The 13,517-nt window shown below is 41.4% G+C and overlaps 1 protein-coding gene across 1 annotated transcript; it reads left to right on the top strand.

Moving 5' to 3' along the window:
• The first annotated feature begins 7,150 nt into the window (after positions 1-7,150).
• On the top strand, positions 7,151-12,685 carry LOC106561989 (fructose-1,6-bisphosphatase 1). The gene is made up of 7 exons (XM_014126502.3): positions 7,151-7,447; positions 8,543-8,705; positions 8,810-8,902; positions 9,129-9,269; positions 9,592-9,729; positions 10,015-10,134; positions 10,354-12,685. Exons 1-7 carry the CDS (start codon positions 7,278-7,280, stop codon positions 10,540-10,542), a joined length of 1,014 nt encoding a protein of 337 aa, XP_013981977.1. The 5' UTR covers positions 7,151-7,277; the 3' UTR covers positions 10,543-12,685.
• The last annotated feature ends 832 nt before the right edge of the window (positions 12,686-13,517 follow it).

The raw sequence follows: 13,517 nt of genomic DNA, 5'->3' as shown, positions 1-13,517 counted from the left end.
AAATACCCCAAAAAAGTAAGAAATAAAAGTAAGAAATAATTAAAGAGCAGCAGTAAAATAACAATAGCGAGGCTATATACAGGGGGTACCGGTACAGAGTCAATGTGTGGGGGCACCGGTTAGTCGATGGTATAAATACTTAATAGAACTGCAATACAGAACTCAGATACACTCTGAATCTCCACACAGCAGTATTGGGGTGTATTCTCCAAAAAGTAGTTATCCAACACTCTTAGAAAAAAGGTGCTATCTAGAACCAAAAAGGGCTCTTCAGCTGTCTTCACAGGAGAACCCTCCAGGTAGATCCCTTTTGGATTCCGTGTAGAGAGCCCTTTCCACAGAGGGTTCTACATGGTACCCAAAATAGTTTTACCAGGAACCAAAAAGGGTTCTCCTATGGGGACAGCTGTAGAACCCTTTTGCAGCGCTTTGAGTGTAGGGAAAATCTAAAAAACGATCTATTTGAATCCAGGTTTTTCTGGAGACATAATATTAAAATTATACATATCATCAGAGGATGGAGGGGGAGCTATTGGAGTGATCTTGACCTGATAGACACCTGCAGAGATGGGGCACCTTATGTACTTGCCTATGGTTAAAACTAGGCATGACCACGTACAAAATCTAAATTACCCTAGATATATGCTTAGTTTCTGTAAAAACAGCTCATAAAAGTATGTAAATTGTATGAATACTTTGTAGAACTGTAATACAACTGTAATATAGAAACAGCTACCCTCTAAATGTACACATTGTGCTGTATTGGTGTGTATTCTCCAATCAAATAGTTATTTTACTGAAAATTGTATATGTATACCAGAATTCCTATAATATCCTCCAATACATTATACGTGCAATTTGTTATGATACTGTATTTTGGGTGCTATACCAATTGGTTTGAAGTGATTTAGAGGATCTGGGCATGATTTTTGAAGCAGCCTGCCATAGGCCCTATAGTCCAATTATTTCACTAGCAGCAATGCTAATGCGGTCTCTGGGGTAAGTAAATAAAGAAAATGAATCCATATGTTGGTCAATGTCTCTCAGGATCACTTGGCATTCATCTTTACCCCATAAATATGACAAAATGTGTACAGTGCTTTCGGAAAATATTCAGACCCCGTCACTTTTCCACATTACAGCCTTATTCTAAAATGGATTTAAAATATATATATATATTATCAATCTACACACACAATACCCCATAATGGAGCAAAAACTGTTTTTTAGACATTTTTGCAACAAAGAAATAAGTCGATTTTTTGCTAAAATTGTTTTTCCCCATAGTTTCTGTTAATTTATGTATGTAAAATATGTTGGTAGCTTGAGGGTTAATCAGTAAAAAACATAATATTACGATTTTCGTGGTAAGTCATGCCAATGAGTCAGTCAAGGTTTTTGTTTAATAAATTACAGTACCTGAGAAGAAAGAAGAAACCTGCACACTGCTCTTGCTAGTATCACTGCTCGTTATTAAGCTTTAGGTATCGACCTCAAGGCCTTCGTCAGAGCTTTTGAGAGTGTTCACAATTTGCACCCCTATGTAGACATTTCCCCTCCCACATCCGCTCAATGCATCGAATGGGGTTGGAGTCGAGGGAAAATAAGCAAGTGTTACCAAATATAACAATGTGCATTTCTATCAAGTAAGTTTTCATCAATCATTGGGTATAGTGCAAAAAAAAACGTCATTGTAATCTGAAGTGGTGGCATTAATTCATATTCACATTTACAACATAACATGCATGGGCATTTCATCATTAAGACCTTTTGGGAATAATGTCTGGAGGGTGAAAATCCAAAAACATTCTCTTTTACTCAGAGTATTATTTATATCACCTCCCCTGTCTGATACTTTCTCTATGCCACAAAATCCCCCCAAAAAAGGTAGACATGTCATGTTTTAGGTCATTAAAATGTACTGCGACTGGATAATCCCTGTCGTTTCACCTGATTGAACCTTTATGTTCTCTAATTCTCTGTTTGACAGAACGAGAGGTTTTAACGACATAACACAGCCCACATGAACATTTATTCATGTGGAACCATTTTCCTTTTCACCCTCCAGACATTATTCACAAAAGGTCTTAATGACGAAATGCCCATGCATGTTATTTTGTAAATGTGAACATGAACATGAATTAATGCCACGACTCTAACCCCATTCGATGCATTGAACAGATGTGGGTGGAGCAACATCTACATAGGGGTGCAAATTGTAAACGCTCACAAAAGCTCTGATGAAGGCCTTGAGGCCGATACCTAAAGCTTAATAATGAGCAGTGTACAGGTTTCTTTTCTCATTTTATTCAACTGTTACCATGCACCTGCAACAAAGATAGCTCAGATGTGCGAGTGCCTTCAGATTTTTTAAAATAAATTACCTAAAGAATAAATCATCACTACCAAAAGAAGTCAATTCACCACATTTATAAAATACGGCCCACAGTTTTCCTTGGTCAGGTCACATGGTCAGCAAAACCCCCTTGCCTTAACCAAAGATGGTGGTATAGGCCTATACTCCCTCACTATCAGGAATCAAGGTAAGACCCAAGTGAGCCCTAGGACCATGCCTCAGGACTACCTGGTATGATGACTCCTTGCTGTCCCCAGTCCACCTGGCCGTGCTGCTGCTCCAGTTTCAACTGTTCTGCCTGCGGCTATGGAACCCTGACCTGTTCACCGGACGTGCTTGTTGCACCCTCGACAACTACTATGATTATTATTATTTGACCATGCTGGTCATTTATGAACATTTTAACATTTTAACATTTTGACCATGTTCTGTTTTAATATCCACCCTGCACAGCCAGAAGAGGACTGGCCACCCCTCATAGCCTGGTTCCTCTCTAGGTTTCTTCCTAGGTTTTTGGCCTTTCTAGGGAGTTTTTCCTAGGGAGTTTTTCCTAGCCACCGTGCTTCTTTCACATGCTTTGCTTGCTGTTTGGGGTTTTAGGCTGGGTTTCTGTACAGCACTTTGAGAATATCAGCTGATGTACGAAGGGCTATATAAAAAAAAAAAAAAAAAAAAACAAAATAAAAATAAAATTTAAAAAAATTTGATTTGATTTGATTTGAAGTGCAGACTGTGAAGTAACAATGTTGATCGTAACCACAGGGGCAGGCAAACGACAGGTCAAGGCAGGCAGGGGTTGATAATCCAGAGCAGAGGGCAAAGTAAAGGACGGAAGGAAGGCAGGCTCAGGTCAGGCGGGCGGGTACAGGATCGGGACAGGCAACGGTCAAAAACCAGGAGGACGAGAAAAAGAGACACTAGGGAACAACAGGAGCTGAGACAAAATGCTGGTAGGCTTGAACAAACAGAAAACACAGGTATAAATACACAGGGGAACAATGGGGAAGATGGGCGACACCTGGAGGTGGGTGGAGACAAGCACAAGGACAGGTGAAACAGATCAGGGTGTGACACACTGTAATTAGGTTCAACTCTTTGGGCCCAATTCAGACTTAGGAAATTGATACCTTTCCTACACACTTCTCAGTAGTTCGTATTCAGACTTACCTTATGCAGGTGTGTAACAGGTTTTGCAGGCATGGTTCCTTTGCGCTCGCTGAGTAAATGTAATTGAACCGCCGACAACCCTCCCACTGTGCCACTCGGGGGCTCCCGAGTGGCACAGCGGTCTAAGGCACTAAATCTCAGTGCAAGAGGGGTCACTACAGTCCCAGATTCAATTCCAGGCTGTATCACATCCAGCCGTGATTGGGAGTCCCATAAGGCTGCGCACAATTTGCCCAGCGTCGTCCGGGTTTGGCCGGGGTAGGCCGTCATTGTAAATAAGAATTTGTTCTTAACTAACTTGGCTAGTTAAATAAAGGTAACATTTCAAATAAAATAAAACTTGCTGGCCTACAGATTTTCTCGTGGAGTTTTCATTCAAAAGGGTTTCCATTACATGGAGCAATTTCCAAACGCCTGAAGGTTCATCTGTACAAACAATAGTACGCAAGTATATACACCATGGGACCACGCAGCCATCATACCACTCAGGAAGGAGACGCGTTCTGTCTCCTAGAGATTAACGTACTTTGGTGCAAAAAGTGCAAATCAATCCCAGAACAACAGCAAAGGACCTTGTGAAGATGCTGGAGGAAACGGGTACAAAAGTATCTATATCCACAGTAAAACAAGTCCTATATCAACATAACCTGAAAGGCTGCTCAGCAGGGAAGAAGCCACTGCTCCAAAACCTCCATTAAAAAAGCCAGACTACGGTTTGCAACTGCACATGGGGACAACGGTTGTACTTTTTAGAGAAATGTCCTCTGGTCTGATGAAAAAAAAATGGAACTGTTTGGCCATAATGACCATCGTTATGTTTGGAGGAAAAAGGGGAATGCTTGCAAGCCGAAGAACACCATCCCAACCGTGAAGCACGGGGGTGGCAGCATCATGTTGTGGGGGTGCATTGCTGCAGGAGGGACTGGTGCACTTCACAAAATAGATGGCATCATGAGAAAGGAAAATTATATGGAAATATTGAAGCAACATCTCAAGACATCAGTCAGGAAGTTAAAGCTTGGTCGCAAATGGGTCTTCCAAATGGACAATGACCCCAAGCATAATTCCAAAGTTGTGGCAAAATGGCTTAAGGATAACAAAGTCAAGGTATTGGAGTGGCCATCACAAAGCCCTGACCTCAATCCTATAGAAAATTTGTGGGCAGAAGTAAAAAAGCGTGTGCGAGCAAGGAGGCCTACAAACCTGACTCAGTTACACCAGCTCTGTCAGGAGGAATGGGCCAGAATTCATCCAACTTATTGTGGGAAGCTTGTGGAAGGCTACACGAAATGCTTGACCCAAGTTAAACAATTTAAAGGCGACGTTACCAAATACTAATTGAGTATGTAAACTTCTGACCCACTGGGAATGTGATGAAAGAAATAAAAGCTGAAATAAATCATTCTCTCTACTATTATTCTGACATTTAACATTCTTAAAATAAAGTGGTGATCCTAACTGACCTAAGACTAAATGTCAGGAATTGTGAAAAACTGAGTTTAAATGTATTTGGCTAAGGTGTATGTAAACTTCCGACTTCAACTGTAGGTATTGGTCTGAAACCGAAAAAGGAAATTCACATGAGCACCACAATGCCTACTCCACCCATGTTCTTCCAAGGTTTTCCAGCACTATTGTACTATTTCCAGTCTATTGTACTTCAAACAATGTGTATGCAGGTTGCTTAAGATTCAAACATTCTCAAACAGCCTAATTCATACTTTTAGAGGTGCTCCCACAATAATGTGATTTGTACCGCATACATGTTAAAGTATTGGATTCTTCACACAACACACTCTACCCTGCCTGTATTTCCTTAAACCTTAATATTTAGCAATACATGTCATTGAGAAAATTAAAAAAATAATAACATATTGTTTGGTCAGTAGGTGCCCAACATAACAAGTAGGAGCCCAACATTCTGACCTTAAAAAACTACTCAGGAACTATTCAGTAAAGTGTTGAAAATAATAGATTAACTTTATATAATTTACATTTTTTTCTCATTCCATCAGTGCTGCTCTTACAATATTGCTCTTGCTGTAGCCTATAACCCTTTTAGATAAGACTCAAAACCACATAAGAATATATTTCTTACATTTTAGTAGACACTCTTATCCAGAGCAACTAGGGTTAAGTGCCTTGCTCAAGGGTACATTAAAATATGTTTCACCTAGTTAGCTTGGGGAATTGAACCAGCAACCTTTCGGTTAACGGCCCAACGTGCTTAACCACTAGGCTACTTGCCACTCTTTCAATTCTTCTGAAGTCTCTTTTAACAAACTGAAGAAGCAACACAAAGCAAGTTTGAAAACAGTTCAGATGTGCCCCTAGAATCTGGTCTTTTATTCTTGCAAACCATTGGCTCTCAGCGGTCACCTGTGGCTCCATTTCAAAGTTCAAAGTTTAAATCAGCATCTTGTTGTGAAACCCCCGTCAGACATTTTGTCCAAAGTTGCGTAACAAAATCATGTAAACCCGGCCCAATGAACTCATCTTACCTAACTGCGTTCGTCATTAGCTTTTGTCATTGTTTTTGCACACAAGGTTTGCATAAAATGGCATCCTATTTCCTATATCGTCCACTACTTTTGACCAGGCCCATAGGGATCTGGTTAAAAGTAATGCACTATGTTGGTATTAGGGTGTCATTTCAGACACACAAGAAAATACATCTTTAAAGTAGAGCAACAAAGAGAACCCAAAGGATTGAACTATGAACTGCACTTTAGACTCAGCTATTCTCAGGAACATGTACATAAAGCATGCTTAAAGGGCTGATAGCCAGAAGCTCATAAAAGAGTTAGAAGAAAGTGGATTTATCAGTGTTCATGATAATCTAGGCTGTTAAACCAATGTGCTGACCGCTGTGTAATTTGACCACAACAGATTTTACAAATTGAATTATTTAAATAAATAAGTGTAGCCTACCATGCATTGAAAAAAACGTGTTGTAGTGGTCTTTATGGGAGATGCTATCACCTTTCCATTTTTTGGCTACATGATTTAGCAACTGGTTTCTCTCTGGTATCTTTCATTCCTCATCAGACTGATTTCCCAACACTAAAGGACATATAAGAGACCACCAGAGATTCTAAATATCTAAAACCAGCTGCAGAATAGTTTGTCTCCTAACTCATCATCCTTGTTTCACTCCAAATGTCATACAATTATTTGAGTTACTTCAACAGTCCACTGCTAGCCTTCCACTGCATTGTAGGCCAGGCCTACAGACTAGTACATGTTCACACATTATTATATTTCAGGGTTTGCACTAAATGTAGTTCTCTCATTCAAAATGAATAGGGACCTAACTGCACACTATCTGCATTCTCCGTGTAATCTATTTATTGATAAGGTATCCAATAGATGTCCTACATATCATGCCGAGAGCAGACGTTTTGGGGACAGTGCATTTCAAAACAAGTTTAGGGTATGTGAAATCACCGAAACGGGTAAGAGTGTGGGGGGGGGGGGGGGTAAAGTAACCGGTTGGAACCGGGCCAACATCACTGGAACATTTGTGAGAACCTGTTTATTATCTGTGAACTTTGCCCTCACTAACCTGCTCAGCCACATGTGTTCTCAACCTCGTCCCTCCCTTTGAAAGGCCAACTGTGATTGGTTCAAACAACTGCACACCCCCGCCTCTCCCGCTCTCTCGGCTCTTTAGTTATATTTTAACTTTACATACATTGAGGAACTCACCTGTCCTGGTCCCCTCTCAAGAACCTGTACAGCCTTCTAAGTCGCCATGTCTGACCGGGGCTCATTCGACACTAATGTCGTTACCCTCACGAGATTCGTGCTGGAGGAGGGAAGGAAGGCGAAGGGAACCGGAGAACTGACAACCCTCCTCAACTCCATCTGCACAGCCGTCAAAGCCATCTCCACCGCCGTCAGGAAAGCTGGGATTGCCAACCTGTAAGTGTTGCTGCATGCAGAAAGTGATACTGTCAGCGGTTGTGTTCGTTCGTAGTCTAAATGACACATTTATCAACTGAGCGGAGGAGGACGATAAGTAAGCATTTCACTGTTGGTCCACACCTGTTTACGAAGCATGTGACAAATAAAATTGAATTTGAAGTATTTCATAACTGATCAACACTGATTTTTGCTGAATTTGTGAGTTACTACAACCAACCATGCACCGGGGCAGGGAGCCTCAAATATAATATTTACATTGTGCCTGACTGTCCATCTAATCTGTTGGCCCTAATACCGTTGTCAACCTCGACTCAGGTCAATGTCCACACGAAATGCATAATTGTATGTTGTTATTTTCATGCAAGCCAAGGCTATTGGAATAAGGTAGGCTACTCACAAATCATGCATGTTTTACCTCGTGAGACATGCCTATTGTCTTCATTAGGAGGAAGTAGGCCTAGTACCTGTTTATCAGGCATTTCTCTGTGCGTTCTATCAGAGACTGCATTCCAAACTGACACAAAGCAGTGGCCAATTCAATGCCATCCGGAGGGGATGGCATACGTTTTTATGGGTTCCTAACCAACTGTGCTATTTTGTTTTTTCCCCCGCATTGTTTATAACTTATTTTGTACATAATGTTGTTGCTACCATCTCTTATGACCGAAAAGAGTTTACCCAAGTTACACCTACAAATTACCTCGACTAACCTGCCTCGGTACCAGTACCCCTTGTATATGGCCTCGTTATTGTTATTTAATTGTGTTACTTTTTATTTTTTTAACTTTATTTAGTAAATCTTTTCTTAACTCTATTTCTTGAACTGCGTTGTTGGTTAAGGTCTTGTAAGTAAGCATTTTACGGTAAGGCCTGTTGTATTTGGGGGCATGTGACAAATACAAATGTGATTTGATTATATAAATACATTACGCCCTGTCCTTGTCCCTCCCTCCCATCAACTGTATGACAGAGATGGGCCTAGTGATGTTACTGCTCTCACACGTCTGCCCCCTGTTCCTCTCTCCTTCTCTCCCTCGCCTGTCCTTCTCTCCCTCGCCTGTCCTTCTCTCCCTCGCCTGTCCTTCTCTCCAGCTATGGCATTGCTGGGAGCACCAACGTGACAGGTGACCAGGTAAAGAAGCTGGATGTTCTGTCCAACGACTTGGTCATCAACATGATTAAGTCCTCCTTCACCTCCTGTGTCCTGGTGTCAGAGGAGGACGAGAGGGCCCTCATCGTGGAGCCAGAGAAACAGGTGCATGTGGATGGACAGGGGAGTGCATGTTTTTGTGGCCCAGATTGAAGTTGGGATCTTCTTGTGACATCAATGTGACAATGTCCTTTTTATTTCTCTCGCAGGGGAAATATATTGTGTGCTTTGACCCACTTGATGGCTCGTCAAACATTGACTGTCTTGTATCAATTGGAACAATTTTTGCCATCTACAGAAAGGTTGGTGTTTGTTTTGTTTCTGGTGTTTTTTTTCTATGATTCCTCTATGGCCCAAACATACATTATGTTTTAGCCTCAGACATTCTGTAACATTCCCAGACATTCTGTTTCATTCTCAGACACTTTGTTTATCTCAGTCACACCACAGTGCCAATTTCTACTGTAGTTAGGCTGTTTCACTGTTCTGTTATTTTCGGTAATAACTGTCCTCATGTTTGTCTCCCAGACGACAGACGATGAGCCCAATGAGAAGGATGCACTGCAGTCTGGACGTCACATTGTTGCCGCCGGTTACGCCCTCTACGGCAGTGCCACCATGATGGTACTCTCTACAGGACAAGGGGTCAACTGCTTCATGCTGGACCCTGTAAGTTCCAAATCAAAATTAAAGGAGAAGTTTACCCAAAATCCAGAAACTCCCAAATGATTCCATACATTGAAACTAGTTCAGTGGAGTTTGCCCTCTCCCCCCCTGGAATGCTGAACTGAGACAACTTCACTGAATGAATTTCAATGTATGGAATCACTTGGAAGTTTCTGGATTTTGGGTAAACTTTCATGATTAAAAGTGCATTTAAAATAGCAACACACGACAGTAAAACAGCAATTAAAGAACATGAAAACACAAATGATATCTAAATCCAATGGTCCATGAACTTGCTCAGTCAGTCCTTGCTCTGTCTGTTTAGTCCATCGGGGAGTTCATCCTAACAGACAAGGATGTGAAGATCAAGAAGAGAGGAAAGATCTACAGTCTTAACGAAGGTTATGCTCAGCACTTCTACCCAGATGTCACAGAGTACCTGAAGAAAAAGAAATACCCAGAGGTAATTAATTAACTACAAACCTGAAAGGGCAGAGGGCATACATTTTACACTGTCATTTTAAACCATTAACTCTTTGGGTACTATTAAGTGACCAATAAAATTACTGAAATATGCCTGATGTGGTTGTCTTATCTACTTTTTAAAATCCCCTATTGTAAGTCGCACTAAAAAAGAGCGTTGGCTAAATGAAGAAAATATAAAATGACAGAATATCTGGGACTAAAACTGAAGTGACTACTTCAGTTATTGAATTATTTCTAACTTTATATTGCTTTTTGTTTCCAGGATGGCAGTGCCCCCTATGGTGGGCGTTATGTTGGTTCAATGGTGGCTGATGTGCACAGGACTCTGGTGTACGGAGGCATCTTCTTATACCCCGCCAATGTCAAGAGCCCCAAGGGCAAGGTGAATCAGGCAGAGCGCTTCAGTTCATATAAATGAATATCTACTCTAAAAAATATATATATACATACAAGTGACCAAAAAAGGGCTGGCTGTGTCCAAGAGAGATAGGCAATGTAACGATCAATGAGAGAAGTTTATTCAAGTGTAGGATGAATGAGGCCTTTTCTCAGTATATTGACGTGACTAACCATTGTCTCTCTTCCACCCCACTCTGTGTAGCTGAGGCTGCTGTACGAGTGCAACCCCATGTCGTTTATCATCGAGCAGGCTGGCGGCATGGCCACCACGGGGGAGATGAACGTGCTGGACATCCAGCCAGAGAACATCCACCAGCGGGTTCCTGTAGTCCTGGGCTCCCCTGAAGACGTCCAGGAGTACATTGCCATTTACAAGAAGACACGCATGTGAGACAGCGCTGGAACCTCTGGATCCATCATGACCTGCTTGTCCACGAGGGTCAACCGTTGACCCTGACCACAAGCTAGTAATCTTTGCATCATATAGATGGACCTGTGGATATACAGTAGAAGTCAAAAGTTTGGACACCTACTCATTCAAGTGTTTATCTAGATTTTTTTATTCTATTTTCTAAATTGTAGAATAATAGTGAAGACATCAAATCTATGAAATAACATATGGAATCATGTAGTAACCAAAAAAGAGTGAAACAAATCAAAATATATTTTAGATTCTTCCAAGTAGCCACCCTTTGCCTCGATGACAGCTTTGCACACTCTTGGCATTCTCTCAACCAGCTTCATGAGGAATGCTTTACCAACAATCATGAAGGAGTTCCCACATATGCTGAGCACTCGTTGGCCGCTTTTCCTTCATTCTGCGGTCCAACTCATCCCAAACCATCTCAATTGGGTTGAGGTCGGGTTATTGTGGAGGCCAGATCATCTGATGCAGCACTCCATCACTCTCCTTGGTCAAATAGCCCTTACACAGCCTGGAGGTGTGTTTTGGGTCATGGTCATGGTCCTGTTGAAAAGCAAATGATAGTCCAACTAAGCGCAAACCAGATGGGATGGTGTATCACTGCAGAATGCGGTGGTAGCCAAGCTGGTTAAGTGTACCTTGAATTCTAAATAAATCACTGACAGTGTCACCAGCAAAGCACCATCACACCTCCTCCATGCTTCATGTTGGGAACTACACATGCGGAGATAATTCGTTCAACTTCTCTGCGTCTCACAAAGATATGGCGGTTGGAACCAAAAATCAAAAATTTGGACTCATCAGACCAAAGGACAGATTTCCACCGGTCTAATGTCCATTGCTTGTTTTTTTTGGTCCAAGCAAATCTCAAATCTCTTCTTATTGGTGTCCTTTAGTAGTGGTTTCTTTGCAGCAGTTAGACCATGAAGGCCTGATTCACACTGTCCTCTGAACAGTTGAGATGTGTCTGTTACTTGAACTCTGTGAAGCATTTATTTGGGCTGCAATCTGAGGTGCAGTTAACTCTAATGAACTTATCCTCTGCAGCAGAGGTAACTCTGGGTCTTCCTTTCCTGTGGCGGTCCTCATGAGAGCCAGTTTCATCCTAGTGCTTGATGATTTTTTTGCGACTGCACTTGAAGAAACTTTAAAAGTTCTTGAAATTTTCCTGATTGACTGACCTTCATGTCTTAAGTAATGATGGACTGTTGTTTCTCTTTGCTTATTTGAGCTGTTCTTGCCATAATATGGACTTGGTCTTTTATCAAATAGGGATACCTTCTGTATACCACCCCTACCTTGTCAAAACACAACTGATTGGCTCAAACGCATTAAGAAGGAAATAAATTCCACAAATTAACTTTTAACAAAGCAGACCTGTTAATTGAAATGCATTCCAGGTGACTATCTCATGATGCTGGTTGAGAGAATGCCAAGAGTGCAAAGCTGTCATCAAGGCAAAGGGTGGCTACTTTGAAGAACCTGTAATATAAAATATATTTAGTACTTTCTTGTTTGTTATTTCATAGTTTTGATGTCTTCAGTATTCTACAATGTAAAAAATAAAGTAAAACCCTAGAATGAGTAGGGTGTGTCAACCTTTGACTGGTACTGTATATATTTAATGGAATATATCATACCCAGTTGTTTAGAAGTTGAGGTGATTTGTTGATCACATAATCAGTGCAGTGCTTTCCTCCAGCTGATCCTTGTGAACATGGAGAGTAGTATTTTTATCTCCACAGACCTGACCAACCAGGTCTGGGACCAAAGACACTGGAGGTGGGCAAGAGTATAGGGGGAGTCAGTCAGAGATCCTAGGGTGCATTCTCAGTAGTCTGAAGTGGCTTTTGCTTCTCTTTTCCTCTCCTACTCTCATCTGACAAGGTCGGAGATGCTTGAGAGAGGGGAGGAAGCCTGTTTAAATTATTACGACGCATCCCACGAGTCTTACAGTGAACCAAGATTTGTTTGGATCACTAAACTGAGGGACCAACCCTCTCATAGACCAAATAAAACCTCAGCCTCCCCCTCCTAATGGAGGGTTGTTGTATCATTTGCACTGGTTGACCTGAAGGATGTTTTGAATAAAACCCAATGTACAAATCCCTCCACTTGTTGTCCATGTTGTGTTGCTGACTCACCAGCAGGGGGAGGTGTTACTCCTTCAGTGGCTTAGCTCAGTACAGTGTGTCAAACCATGAGAAACGTTTATTAGTGTTATTTAGATGGAAGACAGTGAGCTAAATGCGCTATAGCTTTCATTTACCGGTTCACTTCCATTCTCACGGTCTCTGCTGGCTGTTTGAAATGCTTAGAAGCCACATTGATGGTAGGGAGAGCATCCACTTTTAGAAGCAACTTCTTGCTGAAGCCCTCTTTCCATTGTTGATAGCCGTGGAAGTTTTCAGGGTTGAAATGTGCCCTGCAGATTGACGAGTAGACGCCCAATTTGCCCGCCTCATTCTTACAAATGTATCCCACTTTTAACAAAGTTTTCCATTCATTGTGTGACTCTGACTGCGGGGCGTTGTGGAACTGTTTTCAAAGTTTTAGAACCGCATTATAACAGTTGACTTAAGAGTTAGTAATTTGGGTATGTTCTCTAAGTTACTATTATACTGTATGTGTTTCTGGCATTGAGACATATAGGTTCTACACTGCTATTAAGCCTCCTGCTTTGGGCTGGATGTGTCGATGTGTAGATCATACATGCATAATCTATGATCAGAATTACTGTCTTAACTCAATTAGCCACAAAGTCCCTAGTTTGATAGCAACTGTTTTTCTGGAAGCAGTGCTGCACCATTTCCCTTACATTTTCTCCCACATGGGCCAGCAGCCTAGCAATTTGAGTTCTAGCCAATGAGCTTCAGCCCCTCGCCATTTGAGTGACAGCTAGCAAGATTCATTTAAAAAAAAATGTATTTCACCTTTATTTA

This window comes from Salmo salar, chromosome 01 (assembly GCF_965601325.2).
Source record: "Salmo salar chromosome 01, fSalSal1, whole genome shotgun sequence".
Lineage (NCBI taxonomy): Eukaryota > Metazoa > Chordata > Actinopteri > Salmoniformes > Salmonidae > Salmo > Salmo salar.
This window is presented reverse-complemented; position numbering and strand designations above follow the sequence as displayed.

What these genes read in the sequence shown, in the direction of transcription:
- LOC106561989 (XM_014126502.3), top strand. Translation starts at nt 7,278, where the DNA reads ATGTCTGACCGGGGCTCATTCGACACTAATGTCGTTACCCTCACGAGA. An exon ending in AAAGCTGGGATTGCCAACCT is followed by an intron (nt 7,448 to 8,542) that starts GTAAGTGTTGCT and finishes CCTTCTCTCCAG; the next exon opens with CTATGGCATTGCTGGGAGCA. An exon ending in TCAAGAGCCCCAAGGGCAAG is followed by an intron (nt 10,135 to 10,353) that starts GTGAATCAGGCA and finishes CACTCTGTGTAG; the next exon opens with CTGAGGCTGCTGTACGAGTG.